Source organism: Mangifera indica, chromosome 11, assembly GCF_011075055.1.
Source record: "Mangifera indica cultivar Alphonso chromosome 11, CATAS_Mindica_2.1, whole genome shotgun sequence".
In the NCBI taxonomy this organism is placed as follows: domain Eukaryota; kingdom Viridiplantae; phylum Streptophyta; class Magnoliopsida; order Sapindales; family Anacardiaceae; genus Mangifera; species Mangifera indica.
The window spans coordinates 3879496-3898041 of NC_058147.1; the positions used below are offsets into that span (position 1 = coordinate 3879496).

At 34.5% G+C, this 18546-nt stretch overlaps 2 protein-coding genes across 2 annotated transcripts; one reads left to right on the forward strand and one right to left on the reverse strand.

The window, feature by feature from the left end:
- The first annotated feature begins 379 nt into the window (after nt 1-379).
- LOC123229324 (xylulose kinase 2-like) lies at nt 380-5659 on the forward strand. Its single transcript, XM_044655073.1, has 11 exons — nt 380-731; nt 966-1620; nt 1774-1862; nt 2429-2493; nt 3369-3424; nt 3609-3729; nt 3812-3886; nt 3970-4023; nt 4502-4596; nt 4685-4859; nt 5159-5659. Exons 1-11 carry the CDS (start codon nt 673-675, stop codon nt 5395-5397), a joined length of 1683 nt encoding a protein of 560 aa, XP_044511008.1. The 5' UTR covers nt 380-672; the 3' UTR covers nt 5398-5659.
- Nucleotides 5660-13647: 7988 nt separating this feature from the next.
- Nucleotides 13648-17296, reverse strand: LOC123229066 (receptor protein-tyrosine kinase CEPR1-like). The gene is made up of 2 exons (XM_044654638.1): nt 14387-17296; nt 13648-14299 (listed from the first exon to the last, which is right to left on the reverse strand). Exons 1-2 carry the CDS (start codon nt 16866-16868, stop codon nt 13905-13907), a joined length of 2877 nt encoding a protein of 958 aa, XP_044510573.1. The 5' UTR covers nt 16869-17296; the 3' UTR covers nt 13648-13904.
- Between the last annotated feature and the right edge of the window lie 1250 nt (nt 17297-18546).

The following is an 18546-nucleotide window of genomic DNA, read 5'->3' on the forward strand; positions in this document are numbered from 1 at the left end:
TATTATGGTCATATAATTTTGAAATATGTGAAAATTTGAAAAAAATTTAAACATTCATTTATAAATTTTTAAATTTAGTAAGGATTAAATTATACAATAAAATTATGTGTACCTACTTTGGGTACACAAATATATACACATTTATATGTATCATCATGTGATTGGATGATTTTAAATTAAGAATAAAACAATAACCAATCATATAATGACACATATGAGTGTGTATACATTTGTGTACCCAAAATGGGTACACATAGTATTGCTCTAAATTATATGTTTAAAATGTTTAATTTTGATAAAAAACTATTTTTTTATACAATAAAATTAAAAAAGAAAGTTTTTTTAATGGTTGAAAGATGTTTTTAGGCGAGAAAATTTGTTTTTACGCATTAAGATTCGATTGTACCAAGGATTCGGATCGGTGTTTTCGTTTTCTGGTTGAGATGACGTTGTAACGTTACGGATACATTTATCCAAATTGTTTGTTCTTCCTTATCTTATCGTAGATCTGACTCATTTGCCAAATTATGAAATCTAAATAAAAGGGTAATTGTTGATTTTATGAAATACGAGGAAAGGAGGAAATTTCAGAGACCTTATTCAAATATCAAGACCCGTTTTATTCTCATTTTACTATAAAAACTACAATACAAGCAGGGAAAAACCTAAGCAATGGAGGACTATTCTCTTCCACATGATTCTTTTTTCCTTGGATTTGACAGCTCTACTCAGTAAGTCTTTCTCAGTTGTGTTTCTTGTAATTAGATTATTCAATTTTCTTAAGTTTCTTTATTTGTCATCTGAATAGTATGAAACTTGTGAAGTAGTCCGTCTTGTTATTGACTGAACATGTTGTTTGTCAGTCTTTTGATGGTTCTCTGATTGTTAATTTCCCCTGAGAATTATGTGTAGAATCAGTATTGTATGGAATTCTGATTGATTTAAGCTGTTTGTTAATTTTAAAGGTCCTTAAAGGCTACTGTGTTGGACTTCAGTCTCAACGTTGTTACTTCAGAGCTAGTTCATTTTGACTCTGATTTGCCGCACTACAAGACCAAAGGTGGAGTTTATAGAGATCCTTCAGTTAATGGAAGGATTGTTTCACCCACCTTGATGTGGGTGGAAGCTTTGGATCTCATTCTTCAAAAATTCTCAAAATCAAAATTAGATTTCTCAAAAATTGCTGCTGTTTCTGGTAGTGGACAGCAGCATGGTAGTGTTTATTGGAAGAACGGTAGTTCTGCAGTTGTATCCTCCCTGGATCCAACGAAGCCATTGGTTGATCAGTTTGGCAGTGCGTTTTCAATTAATGAATCTCCTGTATGGATGGATAGCAGCACCACCATTCAATGTAGGGAGATAGAGAGGGCTGTTGGTGGTGCATTGGAGTTGTCTAAACTTACAGGGTCACGTGCTCATGAAAGATACACTGGACCCCAGATTAAGAAGATATTTGAAACGCAGAAGGAAGTTTATGAGAATACTGAGAGGATTTCCCTAGTGAGCTCTTTTATGGCATCCCTCCTGATTGGGGCTTATGCTTGTATTGACGAAACTGATGGTGCTGGGATGAACTTGATGGATATCAAGCAAAGAAAATGGTCTACAATAGCTTTAGAGGTTTGCTGTGACAGTGTGACTATTGTCATGTTCTAATTCTTTGCCCCAAAAATGTGACAAATGTAGTGTTTATGATGAAATAATGTTTCATCGTTCTCTGATAGATTTCTTGCTTCATTTTAGCTCAAATTTGTTGAGTTTTATTGTCTACAGGCTACAGCACCAGATCTGGATAAAAAACTTGGAAAGATAGCCCCAGCCCATGCTGTTGCAGGTCGTATTGCTCCCTACTTTGTGGAAAGGTTAGTGGCAGAATGTTAGATAGTTCTAACATCTTGTTATAATTTTTTGAGATTTTCATTGTGTTCCCACTCACTGGCTAAGCTTTTCTCATCGTCTTGCTTTTCTGTTTATTGGCTTGAGAAAATGTACATGGATGAGAGATTACTGTAATAGGGAAATGGATGCGTTTGAAAATCTTGTCAACTTAAGTGAACATGAAATATGTTAAGGCCCAAAAATAAACCCAATGAACACCTAATCATAAAAGTTGTCTTAAAAATCTCCACTGTGATACAAAAGTGCAAAATAACGGCATTTACTAAAGATATGCTTTGCTATTAAAATGGCAGGAGCAAGCCCATTTGTGCATCTCTGCACCTTGCAAATTTGTGGGTGATATGGCTAGGGATAATTTTTGTGCCCGAAAACTTGGTTAACTAAGAATAGAAAAATTACTGTGTGCCATGATACTAGTCTTTCAACAAAGTTTCAGTTTTAAAGTAATTGATTTAATCCACATATACCTGTGATTCCTTTCTGCTCAAGTACTTTAATTTATGGATCTAACTATGTTAACTTCTTGCAGGTATCATTTCAATGAGAATTGTTTAGTTGTTCAGTGGTCAGGAGACAACCCTAACAGTTTAGCAGGTTCACGATTATCATTATCTTTAAGTTCTGCTATTTCCTTTCAATATCATGTATGTCATTTAATTACCCAGTTCATCATCAATTTCCATTTTCTGTTGTTGCCGTTACATTACATCTTTGGTTTCTATACCACTAGCATGGCTTTATGCTATGTTTATTTATAGCTTATTCAGATATTTCATTTGTCATCATCTACCTTGTATTTGTATATAGGTGAAAAAGGTACAGGGCTCTAAATAAGTCAAATACTGGTCTTTTAAAAAAATTAAGAGGGAGATGGAACTAAATATGAAGACCCTTTGCTTCATCTTACCACACTTCTATCTACACAGATATTATAGGTTTTCTTATGCCTACAGGATTCTCCGAGATAATTAAATTCAAGAGACAGACAAACCAGGCACTTGTACATATGGACCTGCACATCAATATCCGTGCCCATTTCACATAGCCTAAAAAAATCTAAAATCTTAAGACAGTATAATGAGGTAAAGAGCATCTGCTATAGACTCTGCCTTAGTGACAGTAGAAAACAAAGGACAAAGACGTATGGGTAACCCATTTCATGTATTATTTTAAACAGTGTCTGTTTGGATTAGGTCAATGTTACTTGTGGTAGATATAAAAGGCAGGCATATGTGAAGCAATAGCTACAATGTGATTACAGCCCTGCATGCCTTTTTCTTTTGTATTTCTTTTCTAAAATAGATTTTTAACCCTGTCCAGCATTTGACTTATATTGCAGCTACATTACACAAAATTTTAAATTGAAATTGTTTAATTTCTTCTTTTATCTTGCCAATCCTCCTCTTCAGCACATGTTGATATGTTTTTCTCTTAATCTTTTGTCAATAAGAAGTTCCTTGAACTTGCAGGTTTGACGCTAAGCACTCCTGGAGATCTGGCTATTAGTCTTGGCACCAGTGACACTGTAAGAATTTATCCAGCCTTTCAAATGCCTTTAAATTAAATTTTTCTTTCTTGTAGACCATCAGCAATCAATTCACATCTGTTATATGAGATATAATGTGGTGTCTTCATACAGTTTAGCTTTATTTTGGTTTTTTTGACTCTGAACACTTTATTCTACTTCAAATCTGATCCTGGTTTTTTAGGTATTTGGGATCACCGATGATCCCCAACCTAGATTAGAGGGTCATGTTTTTCCTAATCCTGTGGACACAAAAGGCTATATGGTAATGTTGGTTTATAAAAATGCTTCTCTGACTCGTGAAGGTAAAACTTATTATTATTTTATAAATTCATTCTAATGAAAGCCACACAAAAGTTCGCAGTCTGATCCAAACTTTAATTTAAGATGTGCGTAACCGCTGCACAGAGAAGTCTTGGGAAGTTTTTGATAAATTTCTGGATCAAACACTGCCTCTAAATGGTTTGTAATTGCATTCTTCCATTTACCTTTCTTGATAGTTGCTGCATCTGTTCTTTGTTAACTCACTCTCATTCCTCATATAGGTGGCAAGATGGGTTTCTACTACACAGAGCACGAAATTCTTCCTCCTCTACCAGGTAAGTCTTTCTTTTTTCTTTATTACATGTACTTATACATCAGCAATGCTTGTCATTTATGGCTTTTCTCCTACTAAAATCCAACAAAAGACATGAATTTATTTTGTACAAAACAAATTATATGTATTGATGAAAAAAGAGTTACAGCAGTGGACCAGATGTCCACAATAGGCTCAAGGGCATAAGCTGTACCATATGGGTTTGAATCAATCTATACTAAAACCCCAATTAAGGGAATTAGTCTCATACCTGTTTTTTCTCTTAATGTTATTGAACATTAATAAGTAGGGCCTGTTTTTCCCTGGCACATTAAATTTGGACCCAAGTGATTATTCTGGGGGCTTGTTTTGTATTGCAAAAGTAGTTTGTGATTGATAATCAATAGTTACATTTGCTCCCTTGTCTATGTAACTTTTTAATTGATATCATATAAAAATGCATCTAGTAATAATAAACTGACTCTAATTAGTAAATTAAGTTGGTTTCCATCGCTACATTCTGGAAAATTTCACTGGAGAAACTCTGGATGGCTTGAAAGAGGTTGAAGTTGAGGAATTTGAGCCTCCTTCTGAGGTTAGTAGTATTCAATAATCTGTTTTCATGGACCTGCTAGGTTCTCCAACCTGTCTTTTCTCAGAAAATCAAACAAATCCATGTACAGGTCCGGGCTTTGATTGAGGGCCAATTTCTCTCAATGCGAGCTCATGCAGAGAGATTTGGGATGCCATCTCCTCCAAAAAGAATCATAGCTACTGGTGGAGGATCAGCAAATAAAAGTATTCTGAACTGTATAGCATCAATATTTGGCTGTGATGTGTATACAGTGCAGAGAACTGGTATGTGGTTCTTGCATCTTACATTGTTTGTCATGATCAATATCTTGTTTGAAACTGAACCCAGAAAACACAACTAGATTTTTTACCCGAACTTATAGCCCTTAATTGGACAAAACAAATGCTTTTCTTTAAATTCAAAATATAGCAGATGAAGATCCTGCAGTAAAAAAATATATCATTTCCCTCAAAGGTTGCCTGTGAAACTTTCCTATTCTGCGTGCTCATTTTACCAGTTGTATACTTGTTTTTTACAATTTTCTGCTTTCCATGACGTATCAACCTTTGTTCTTGTTTGACAGATTCAGCTTCCCTGGGAGCTGCATTGAGGGCTGCTCATGGTTATCTGTGCAGCAAAAAGGGAAGTTTTGTACCAATCTCCAGCATGTACAAGGACAATTTGGAGAAGACATCTCTCAATTGCAAGCTTTCTGTGGCTGCTGGAGACCAGAAACTTGTTTCAAAGTACGCCATGATGGTGAAGAAAAGAATGGAGATAGAGAATCGCCTTGTAGAAAAACTGGGCCGCATTAAAGGATGATGGAGCTAGTCCAGCTCTGGCCAAGAACTGTAAGTCAAAAATTTCTGTGAATGAAAAGTACTGTAATAACAGGATTATATTTCGTAAATAAAAGTTGGTCTTTTCCCATCTCTTTTTCACCATTTCACCAAGATTTATGTAACTTTTCATTTTATTAAGAGTGTCACTAGAAGAAGAGAAATGGTGAAAAGGAGAAGGAAAAAGACTAATTTTTATATTTTTTAAAATTTTGGTAAATTAAAATAATTTTTAATTTTTTATAGATAAATTTCATAATTTTGTTGGAAAGTTTGTTATTTAAGCATTGAAGAGAGGACAACTTGAGTGGAAAATATAATTTACCTTTTCAAGATTACTAGTGACCTTTCAACAAAGATGAAATGTCTTAGTACTCCTTACGTGAAGGGGGGAGGATATATTGATGGATTTCATTGGACTTTTTAAAGTTCATGATGGTTTCATCGCGATTTAGGTGATTGTAGATCATTTAACAAAATCAGTGCAGCTCATATCGATGAAGGACTCTACTACTTCAGATCAAAGAGATTGTTAGATTGCATAGTGTGTCTAGGTACAAATTTGGATTTAAATACAACCTACCACTTGCAGATTGATGGTAATACTGAAATAACAAGTCAGATGTTCGAATAAATGCTTATAGTGCCCAGACCACATCATAGTTGTGAAATAAGGAAGAATAATACAATGGCTAATTATATCCCAACCATCTTAAGACTTGTTGCAGGCAGATTACTACATCACTATAAAACCACAAACACAAGCTGTCCCATTATCTTGAAGTCTTGCTTCTGTCTGTTCAAGACATTGTATGCCTTTCAAACCCATTTGGCAGAGAAATAATAGATTACACACTCCAACAAATGCAATTAAGATTATATATACACCAGGAGCTACATTAGAAAAGTCTGAAAATAACATGGGTGATTCAAGCATATGACAGTGTTGACACTATCAACCCAAAGTACCAGATTTTAGTCAGGTTTTATAATCCATAAGCAAGTGCTAGTTTCATTGCCTCAGCTGGAAATAAGGCTCAGCCATGGAATATCTGAAGTTGACACACTCTTTAGACCATATGTAAAAAATAAAAAGAAGCAAAAAGATTTTTCATGTTTAATAGAAGAACCAAGAAAAGAGATCTCAAAAGTATACCCTCCTTGGAATTTTTATAATGAGGTGTGCTTGGATACTATAGGCATATGGTAGCAAGGACTAAACAAGAAAACCTTGGCTGTAAAATAAAATTGCAATAGAGGAAACCCTAATCACGTAATGTACAATCTGCAGCAATTACTAAATGACAAGAAAACATATCAGACATTAAGCAACTATTACACTTGTATGACCGAGTTTTGGCTATAAATTGTAACAATTGAAATAAGTTTTTTTTTTTTTTTAAATAAAAAACTTGCTAAGCAAAGCAAAGGTCTCATGAAAGGGCAAACAAACATGTACAATTAGAACAGAGCAAGTGAGATGACATGATTCATAATCTTGAAATCCCAACAGCTTAACATTTCTGTCTGAACCAAATTAAAATGTATGATCTAGAGGCAGTTAACAACATTGAGGTTTAAAACAGTTTCCCTCATAATAATAGATGTACAATTCATCCTTCAGTTTGAGAGAAATTGGATTTAAAAAGATAAGAGCAATGTTATCTGTACATACTTTTGAATACATATATGATATGTTATTTATGTGATTGACTGTTACCTTATCATTGATTCACCAGATTATATGATAACATATTATTTATGTGGTCAAAAGTGTGTATATATAGTTTTATTGAAAAGGGATCTATACAAAACCTGATCCACTAAACTGAATTTTTCTAAAGGAGAATGGGTAAAAAGTCAAGACATACACAAGAAAAGCCAACATTATAAAAGATATCACAAAAATCAGAACAAAATATTTCTTGCTTGTGAACATAGAACAGTTCTACGGACCTGTCAAAGTCACAACTAGTTACCAGTAGAAACCAATACTCCAGACAACTTCAAAGCCATGATCAGAAAGGGTACAAAGTGAAGACATACATATAACAAAAGCCAATATTATAACAAGTTATGCAACATATTGCTTGTGAACATAAAAAAGTTCTACGGACCTACCAAAGTCACAAACCAATACTCTAGACACCTTCAAAGCCATGATTAGAAAGAATTTCTAATAGCTTATGGTTCAGGATATAGCATTAATAAAGGAATATACCAATGAAACTAGAAGAGGTCAGCCCCGGCAATTAAACAAACCAATTTCATAAGGATAAACAGAACGGTCAACTGTTGTTTAAGCACATACTACATTAAAAAGATATTCAGCAAATTGCCAGCATTATCTCCTACAAAACCCTGAGGAAGATTGAAATATGGCTACAACGAATATGCCCATGACAACAAAAGTCAGAAGGCCACAAGGAATGATAGCCCAGCGCTTGAGATTTGCATCTCCGTGATACATCGACAAAACTCGTCTCATTTGAATCAACACCTCAAACCATGTTAAAAACTTCTCCTTTAATCATTACAGTATAAATCAGCAGGAACGCCAATATTAAACCAGATGGATAGCAAACATAAGACAAGACTAATCAAACAAGAGTAAAACTCCCAACTCCATTCCTTAGAAACATCTGGAATTAAATGATCAATTTTTCTACTTTTACGAAACCAGAAGAAAATCACAACGGCAATAATCATTCATTTGTCATTCTAGTTGACGAACGAAAATCAATGGAAGCAAGTCAAATGCTGCAACAAACAAAAAATAGAAATGAAAACGAAAATTTAAAGATGTTATGATCAAAATGGAACAGTTCTGTTGTGAGGTGTTACAAATTTTCAAAGCTAAGGACATCAATAAATGGGAATACCAATAATATTCTCCATTTTTTCAACTGGCAGCTCAAGCATAAATACATAGTTAAAAAAAAAAACCCGAAGCGATAAATATGCTGATATATAGAAGTAATCGAAAAATGGAGAAACATACATCATCACTATCACCATAAGGTATAAGCATTGGGCATCAAACATTAAAAAAGTAAAGGAACATGTTCGCTTTCGCATACATACGTATCAAGTAATCATCAAAAAAGCTTCACAAACCGTCTCCTCAGCATTTCGGTGTCCCATAACCACCACCCATGTGCGATGACGAATAGTATGCTCCTCGGTCCTCATCCTCTTCAAATTAAAAAGAAAAACTAAAAATAAAAAATGTTTTTTTTTTCAAAGAAACTATATTTACATATATTTTTGCCTGGCTCCATCCTGTCTGCCTTCATCCACACAAGAAAGGATTCTACACAGAGGGAGAGAAAAAGGAGAGCTACATTGTTGTTATCTCTCTTTGAAGACTCATCTTTGAATGCATCAAAATTGCCTCCGATTTACAAAGGCAGAGAGTGGCAGAGATTACACCTTGATGACCAAGGGCAGTTTGGTCATAGAAGAATAAAGACATGTGCTCTTCAACTCCAACTATAAAAGGGAAAGCCATTTGCATTTTCAGAGAAAAGTTGTAGGCAAAGGAAGGAACAAGAGGCAGTCTGGTTTAGCAAGGGTAGCAATTTATGGTATAGGCAGTTGCATTTGGTTTAGAGGTGGCCGGTGAAAAGCCATTTTCAGCTTTTCTCCTTTCTTTCTGGTAAAACTCACCGTTTCGTCTCTCTCTTATGTAACCCTTTTACTCACACTGTTGTGCTCTACTGTCTCCCAATAATTAATATACACACACACACACACACACACACACATATATATATATATATATATATATATATATATATATATTGTTAAGAATAAATAAGAGATGCTAATGCTACAGTAACAGGCGGGCAGGCAGGCACTTGACGAGTCACAACTGTGCTGTGATTTTTAAAGTTCAATGTGACGTCATATGCTTGTCACCTTTGTTATTGAGTCAGATGGAAGGGGTAAAAATTAATATTTAATATTATTTAAAAAATAAAAAATTATGTTTAAATTATGGCCAAATGACTCCGTCCCATCCGAGGTTTAATACAAATTTAACTTCTTATTCAGTCACGTTTTATTTTTTGCAATCATTAACCAAAAAAATTGGTTGATGAAGATAAATTATTCGTCTTTATATGAAAACATGATCCGTCTTTATTAGAGATAAAAATGTCAAATAAAGATGATGAGTCATCATCGTCTGAGAGAGGATAACGAGATGTCATCTTTGTCGATCGATTTCTTATATCGTTGAGGATTAAAAATAGAGCAAGACTGAGAGAAAATTTAGAAGAAAAGGAGAATGTTGTCATTGTCATTGTCTCTAACCATAAACAATATACTAGAAAAACTTTAGAATAAAAATCTAAGTTTTTTAAACTTTAAATGGGGTATGTTAGTTTTTAAACTTGGAGGTGTAAATGTGATAAATTTTTAATTTTTTAAATATCTTTATTAAATAATAATTCTATCTCTAATAGTAATAGTAAAATTTTTTAAATAAATAGATATTTAAATTTTCAATAATTAACAGATGAAAAGTGGGATATACACCAAACTTTGAGTGGAAAATAGTTATTTGGCCTTCAATTATTGACAGAAGCAATAAGAAGAGAATGAAATCTCCAAGAAATGGGTAGATGAGTAGAGTAACAAACTAGCCGCCCTCTTGTTGTGCCTTAAAACCTCACTTATTTGGACACCTCTTTTCTTCCAATTGATTATGCTGTTGCTACCAAATTTCATGTTCAATTTCCTGGACTTCTAATTTTATATGCTAGCATATTTCCTTTGAGAAATGCCGTCCGCCAAACTCCTCCATTTAGAAAAAGACAACGAGCTAATCTACAAGGATGTATTACATAGACATTGACCATACACGTATTTTACATGTGAATTAACTTAGCATACGGGTAGAAACATTTTGCCCGTAGAGAGAGGTCTAGTGAAATATATTCCTTTTTAATCTCGATGCTAAAAGTAATAACTTCTTATAGAATCAAAATTATGTAATTTTCCTATAAAACATAATAAGAATTAAATTTAAATTTAAATATAAAATGTAATCGATAAAAAATGAAACTTTATCTTTTGATTTATAAATAAAATGATTAAATAGAGATAAAAGGGATCCTTTTTGGAACATAAACTGTTTTTATGAATATTTTATTATAATTCTTTTAAAAAAAATAAATAATATAATCCTAGTAGTAGGTTTTGAAGCAATGGATCAAACCATGTTAAATATATTTTTGTTTGTACAACTTCTTATTGAATTACATTTTTAATCTTGCTAAATTTTGTATTTCACTTAAGGTCATGTCTCTAATCTTGCATACTTTTCATTGCTATAAATTTTCATATAAAAAAATGGACATTAGAGGTAAGACTCGATTAAGCTCTACTTAACCCTGAAACATAATTTAGCATTTCATCGGCTCCAATAAAATTTTCAGTGATCTCTTGTGGAAAAAATATTAAATTGAAGAAAGTTATATATATATATTTTTGTTAATATCGGTTAGATCATCATTCTTAGGATTTTTCATGTAAGAACATCAAAGATGACTCTAAAAAGTTAAATCACCAAAATCAATACGAACTTTTTCCCTTAAGAACAGCACAAACCTACTTTTGAAGAACAATTTCTCTCCATAGCTTTAAGTATAACTACTAGCACCTGATACAAAAGTGCAACCAAAGAACACGATTCATGATTTGACCAACACCATAAATAGGTTAATCCAACTATTTGATAATGTTACCCTGATAATGAGATCAAAAACTTCAATCCCCTTTCAACTATTGGTAGTCACAAGGTCATGAACCTCTCACATAACCATCTTTAATCTTTGCCAACAAGGATAACAACATGGTGCTTTAGAGTGGAGGACCCATAATCCTCTCCAATATGCATCACACTATGAACCTATTGTTGTCCTCTCCAATGTGCATCACACTATGAACCTATTGTTGTCCTCTCCAATGTGCATCACGCTATGAACCTATTGCTTTCCTTCATGGGCTCTCCCACCAAAGACAACAACAAGTTGCTTTAAAGCATAGGACCCAAAATCTTATCACACCATAGACCTACTACTCCCCCTCAAGGTATGGACACTTACCATGTGTGACAACTTTCTAGGAGCAAAAACTAACTCACATTGTAAAGACGTCAAATCTCAACATGCAAACAACTCTCAAGGTAAAAAGTTTAACTCACCTTAAGTAGAAAACTCATAATACAATAGCATCAATTTACGGGGTGTAGCTAAATTTTAATGTGTAAAGGTCAATTTACTTCAAGCAAATGACTCATATCATAAAGACATTAAGTTTCTGTAGTATAACATCACAATGGTGTCAATATGTGATACATAGAGTAAAACTCGTATCATGATATTGATCGACAATGTGCAAATCACAACTCAAGCCTCACAACATTAACTTTGAGGTATAACATATGAAAGTATCCACCTCGTCTTATAAATAAAATATTATATAAATTTCAAAAGAAATTCTTTAGTAGACATCAACGATTCTAATATAATAACCGCTAATATTTTGTTAGTATTCTTTCTAGAGACATCAATAACATAATTATGAATATAGATTTTTGATTAATAAATCAAACCATATTCAAAATATCAATCTCTTTATAGTTTCCTACACAGTTACATCTTCAATTTTACTAAATTCCATATATTGCATAAGATCATATCTCAACAAATTTCAATGTATCTATTTCACCTGTGCATGCCTATTCTTCATCTTAACTTTGTATTTCCTTTTGGAGAAGTGGTGTCTCCTTAGTCAAACATAGACTAATTGCGCATCAATGATTTAAAAGAAAAAAAACCATTCAAAGGGCACTTGTCGTTTAATCCCAAAGTTCTCAAACAAAATTAAATCTAATAGTCAGGTCTACAGTTAAGATAAACACATTTTATTATAGTTTTGTTTTTGAGTTTTGGAAAAATCAAAAAGTTTGCAGGTCTCGTTCAATTTTCACCACCAACATATCACTCTCAAGTAGCATAGCAGTCTTAAAGGGGCAGGATTTCGCAACGTGGTGCAAATGTAAAAAAAAGACATTCACGGTGTTATTTTGATTGTATTTATTGTTCTAATCCATAATTATTATAATCATTATCTTGAATTTCTTTGTTTGCCATTTGCGGAGTTTATCCTATTATTCAAATTTCATTACAATGATCCTCCAATTGGCAATCCATAGCTGTGAACAGATTCAAGTCTTGATAACAGTTATAGCAAATTCTCTGTAAGTCAGTGAAAGTCATGGTTAGAAGCTTCTGTGTTGTGTCAATGTTACCCATAAAGGGCCAACATTCTTTGAAAAAAAAATCAACACTGTACTGACCTTTACTTTAGTTAGTACTTGGTGTTGTTGATGGTGATGAATTTCTTGTGTACAGGAGGATAAATCTGTCCTGGAAAGGAACTTCCTTCTTACTTTTGTTTATGGGCTCTCCACCAGGCCAAAAGAAATCATATATTTCTTCATGAATCTTGTTCTTCCATGGTAATGGGGACCCCGCAAACCAATCAGAGAGTGCTATTATGCATACACAGATGCCAACAAGTGCAAATGTTCCTATTTTTTTCGAAGAAATGCTTTTGTACAATGTTTGGAATGTCACTATTTGATATCGATGCTGTTTACAGTAGTACTAGGAGATTTTATGGAAGAATCCTGTGCTTCACTCATAATACTCTCTAGAAGACAACTCCGACTTTTAAGTAAAGGTTCATTGCTCACTATCAACGGTAAAACAAGCTTGGACTACCTCTAGCTTGATGATTTTCATTCCACAGATCAATCAAACTCTCATATAAGAAAAAAGAAACAGGGAGAAAAGAAAAAAGCTTCTGCTTTCCCCTGTCCCTTAACTAATATGTAGAGACGAAGATGCTCATCAATCAATTAGGCCATTATATATTTTTCAAGTGGATAGTTTGGGTGAAGTGGGCCTTGTCAATATGAAATTAGGAATCACGGTTTAATTATGAAAATCAGAATCAGAAACCCACTTGAATGAAAAAAAAAAAAAAGCCTCTTGCAAGTCATACACCTCCTCCTTTCATCAGGATATGTGCCTTTTTCTTTAGGAGTCTCTTTTCTGAGGATTAATCTGATCTTGAAATAAAGAGCAAAAGAAAAGAGGGAAAAAAGAAAAGCTCTTAAAAGCTTAAAATGACTTCACTTGTGGGTGTCTAACCAATATAGATGAAATGCGTTGCCATAAAGCAGATAAGGTGATATACATTTCTCAAATGCTTACAAGGAAAATAAAACAAAACAAAAAAGAAAGAAAAAGGAGTTTGTGATAGAATCTACAATCTAATTTTAATTAGTAATCTACTAAAAAAGATAAAAATAGAGAACCAAAGTTGCTCTTTATGACAAAGTCTCTCGACACTTCTATAGACTGTGCTGTTCTTCTATACTACTTCACCTAAAACCCAATCATACTCCTTTTATTAAAATTCTGATGGGTTCTTTATTTTAGTGACATTGAACAAGTCTTTGGTCTTATCTGAAAACTTGCTAGTGTCGAATTTACAAGGGTCAGCCTCAGCCAGCAACTGAACAACCTCATTCATTGTTGGGCGAGCTGCAGGTGAGTTGTTTGTACAGAGAATGGCGATCTTCAGAACCTGAATCATTTCGTTCCTGAATGACACCGATAATCGCTTGTCTAATACCTCCATTACACTTTTCATGCAGTCAACATTTGTTGAAACCCAGTAAATGATATTTTTATTCTCTCCAAACTCTGCCTCTACTGGTTTCCTTCCTGTTATTAGCTCCATCAACACCACTCCGAAACTGTACACATCGCACTTGGTCGTTGCTTTTGAGCAATATGCGTATTCTGTTGCAAGCACCATTGAAACCAATAATAAAATGCGTGCAATAATTCAGTAATTTAATGATGATTAGAGTTGGATGAGAAATCTACCAGGTGCCAAGTAACCGTAGGTCCCTGCAATGACTGTGGTGGTGGAATCTTTGCCTCCTCTAGCTTGTAGAACTTTGGCTATCCCAAAGTCTGCCACTTTAGGCTGATAATTGACATCCAGTAAGATGTTGGTTGACTTGATGTCTCTGTGAATAATCGGTGACAATAAACCATGGTGAAGATAAGCCAAACCCTGAGCAACACCAAATGCAATTTTATGGCGAGTTGGCCAATCCAGTTGAATCCATCCTTTGTGGAGAACATCCCAAAGGTTTCCATTGGGCATGTACTCATAAACCAACAAGTTCCAGTCCAAACTTGAGAAGTAGCAGTATAACTTTACTATGTTTTTGTGCCTGATAGTTCCAAGAGTCTCCACCTCAGTTTTCAAACCTTTGTCAAAAAGTAACTGATCTTCTGAAGCAGAATCTTTTGTTCTTTGGCTCCATAATTTTTTCACTGCAACCGTCTCCCCACTCTTCAATTCAATTTTATACACTATCCCAGATCCTCCTTGTCCCACTTTGTTCTTTTCGATCATGGCTTCAAAGATCTCACGTTGATCGAAACTAATTTGATGGAAACTCTTTACATCGTATGAAAAGAACGATGAAGATAAAGACTCATCATGCTCCATCAGAGCTCTTTGTTTACTGAGTCGGCGTTTCACAAACAGGATCAGTCCAATGAAAAAAATAACAGCTGAAATTATTATTGCCCACACGGAATTTAACCTTCTTCGATTGTAAGTTTTGGAACATAAAGGAAAATCTTGATCAGATGATTTAACATTGACTGAAACACAGAGGCCTGGGTTGCCTGAGAAGCTTTCTACCAAACCCCCTTTTATTAAAGAAAGAGGAATTGGACCAGAAAGCTGATTGTTTGAAAAGTTGATAGAGTTTGGAAACAATTTGCTGAGACTCTCTGGGATATTCCCAGTGAGGAGGTTGTTGGAAAGATCAAGGAGATTGAGAGATTTTAGAGAAGAAAGTGAATTGGGAATGGAAGAATTCAGCTTGTTGCTTTGCAAAATCAGTGAATTTAGCTTCCTTAAGTTTCCGATTTCTGAAGGTATTGGACCAGAAAGTAAATTATTACTGAGATCAATTTTCACCAAATTGATAGCTTCAGAAATTTCAGGAGGCAAGGCACCTGAAATCTTGTTGTTTGGCATAAACAATTCGGACAAGTTTCTAGCATTTCCAATTGTCTTTGCAATTGGACCTCTGAAACCATTGTAACCCAAGTCAATGATTGAAGCATGAGGAAGACGAAAAATACCTTGAGGTATTGAGCCCTCCAGACGATTATTACTGACTCGAAATCTTAAAAGAGACGAACACTTTTCTAAACTAGCAGGCAACTCTCCAGAAAACATGTTTGAAAGGACTAGAAAGTATTTCAGTTTACCACCATTGCAGACCTTAGTTGGAAGTGGACCTGATAGTCGGTTCTCTGACAAGTCAAGAACTATCATGCTTGAAAATTGCCCCAGATTCTGAGGAACTTCTCCAGTCAGAAAATTTTCGTAAAGTGATAACATAGTTAAGGTCGTTGAATTTCCAATTGCAGTTGGGATTTCTCCAATGAGGGTATTGTTGTAAAGCTGCAAGACTCGCAGCTTGGGCAGCCTACAAATAGATTCTGGAATTTTACCTGTCAATTGATTGACAGACATGTCCAAATCTGTGAGCTCTGTCAGGTTTCCCAGTTCCTCAGGTATAGCGCCGGAAAGGTGCTGATTGTAATATAACTCAAGCTGATGCAAGTTCTTCAGCAATCCAATCTCTGGAGGAATTTGACCCGTGAGAAAATTCCCAGTTAATTCAAGATCAGTAAGAGAAGTCATGTTCCCTATTGACGGTGGGATTCGACCATGCAAGACGCATGTCCCCAAGTTCATGACTCTGAGCTTTGTCAACAGAGAAATATTCTCCGGAAGTTGCCATGAATTGAATCCAGGATTTTCATTAAAGTTAAACCCCTCAATATTGGAAAGATTAGTCAATGAAATGGGGAAGTTGCCTGTGAAGAAATTATATGAAAGGTCTAGTATCCGGAGAGATTTCATCAGTGAGAAATCAGGAAGTGTTCCTTTGAGGTACACATATTTCATTTTGAGCTCCTCCAGGAAAGAGCAATTGACTAAGCTGTCAAAGAAGTTTCCATAGAGATGGTTGTAGTCGAGACGAAGAATACGTAACTGTGGCAAGTAAGAGCATACACCGGATGGAAACTGACCAGAAAGTGACCAACCGGAGATATCAATCTTGTCCACATAACCTTGTTTGTTGCAGCTAATTCCTGAGAAACTGCAGTAATGTTTTCCTCCATCAATATCCCATCCAGATAATGCATCTCCTGATAGAGAGGTCTTCATGAGAGCGAAGAACTGAGACTGGTTACCAGTGATGGCCTGTAAAGGAAGAGGCAACAGGGCAAGTAAAACAAAAAGGAAAAAAATAGAGTAGAGAGCCATTTCCAGAGAAACAGAGGTAGTTAAGGTAGTTGTTGCAATTGCAACCAAGGCAGTGAGGAAGAGGAGAAGTTTATAAATGGGATGATTGGGAAGATCATTTGGTGCAGCAGTAATATGACCTCCATAATGAAAAGGCAGGTTCCTGCAGTAGTAGAGAGAGAGAGAGAGATAGAAAAGGGTGTGCACATATTATCACAAAGCGGCTTTATGTTTATACCCACTAGGGGCACTAACTCATATTCATATATGCAGAGAATATCATCACTAGCAACTACTTTTTATTATATAATGACTACACATATTTGAATAAACTTTCATCTAATCTTCATCACTCTATGTTCTCAACATCAGGACCTCTTGATGTGATCTATCTACTTTCCCTTGGATGGCCACAGTTCAAGGTTCTTGCTTTTCATCCTCTGCAGCCATGGATGACCTAGTATATACATGAGGCTTCTATATAATACTTACAATTTTTATACAAATCAGGCAATACCCATTTTGTTTTAGCATAACTACTAGTAAGATATTTTTGTTTATAAATTTAGCGTTTTCTATACTTGCTTTATTTATTCATTTGCTGATTATTGTCATTTAATAGTTGTACTCTGTTGACCTTACGCTCTCCTTATTGCCATGTATACGATTAGATTATAACTGGGAATACTAACATCAGTCCTAGGTTCTACTGGGACCTAGTATGGCTAATAAAGCAACCGAGACCAAATTGGCTGAGCATCTTAGTTTTTTCTGCTTAAAATGACGGGTCGAATTATGAAGCATGTTGTCCAGTCGAAATTCCTTTTTGGTCAAATTTATAGATTTGACACAATGGTACCTAAGGGGTAACTAGCCATCAAATGGTGAGAAGTTGTGCTCAACAATCGGATGTATTGCTTATATGCGAGTTGACTCAAGGCATGTGTAAAAGCATTTATATTCAAAAATAGCGTGAACAATAAGACTTCTCAGTCTCTACCGTAGTTACAATCTTCTTAAGATACAATTGTTGTTTCCCATTATTATGAGATCACTTTCCATGATATTATCAATTATAATTGGAATACAATTATTTTTCTATCATTTTGAGAGCACTTGATCATTCTACACTTAGGAAAATTATCAAGATTTATTGTATAACTATTTTTGTATTCAACTACGCATGTAACCCAAGTCTTTTATCCTAAATTTTTAAGATTGTATAAAGGCTTAAGGATAACATTTTTTACATTTATACTGTAACTTTACCAAAATTTACTTAAATGACATAACCATTGACGTAGGCTTTTGAGTAGTAAGGTGAATCACATTAAAAACAACTTATTATTCATAGTCTCTTACACCAACTTTCATCATTATTTAGTGCACTTCTCGTTGATATAATTTTCTACATCAATATTTTAGAACTAGAAAGAAGAGATTGAAAAACTCTTTAATTTTTCAACTAAAATACAATCATTTTTTCATAAATTTTGCAACTAAATGTTTTTTTTGATGCCACACAAAAAAAAAATAACATCAATAATAGTTAATAGTTAGACTACCGAAGCCAACCCCAACCATAATCACACACCTCTAAGAGCACACGATCCCATAGTTGGAAACCAATTTGTCTCCTAGTTGGAAGATAGTATATGAAACCTGAGATGATGACACAACTAAATGACACCATTGGTAG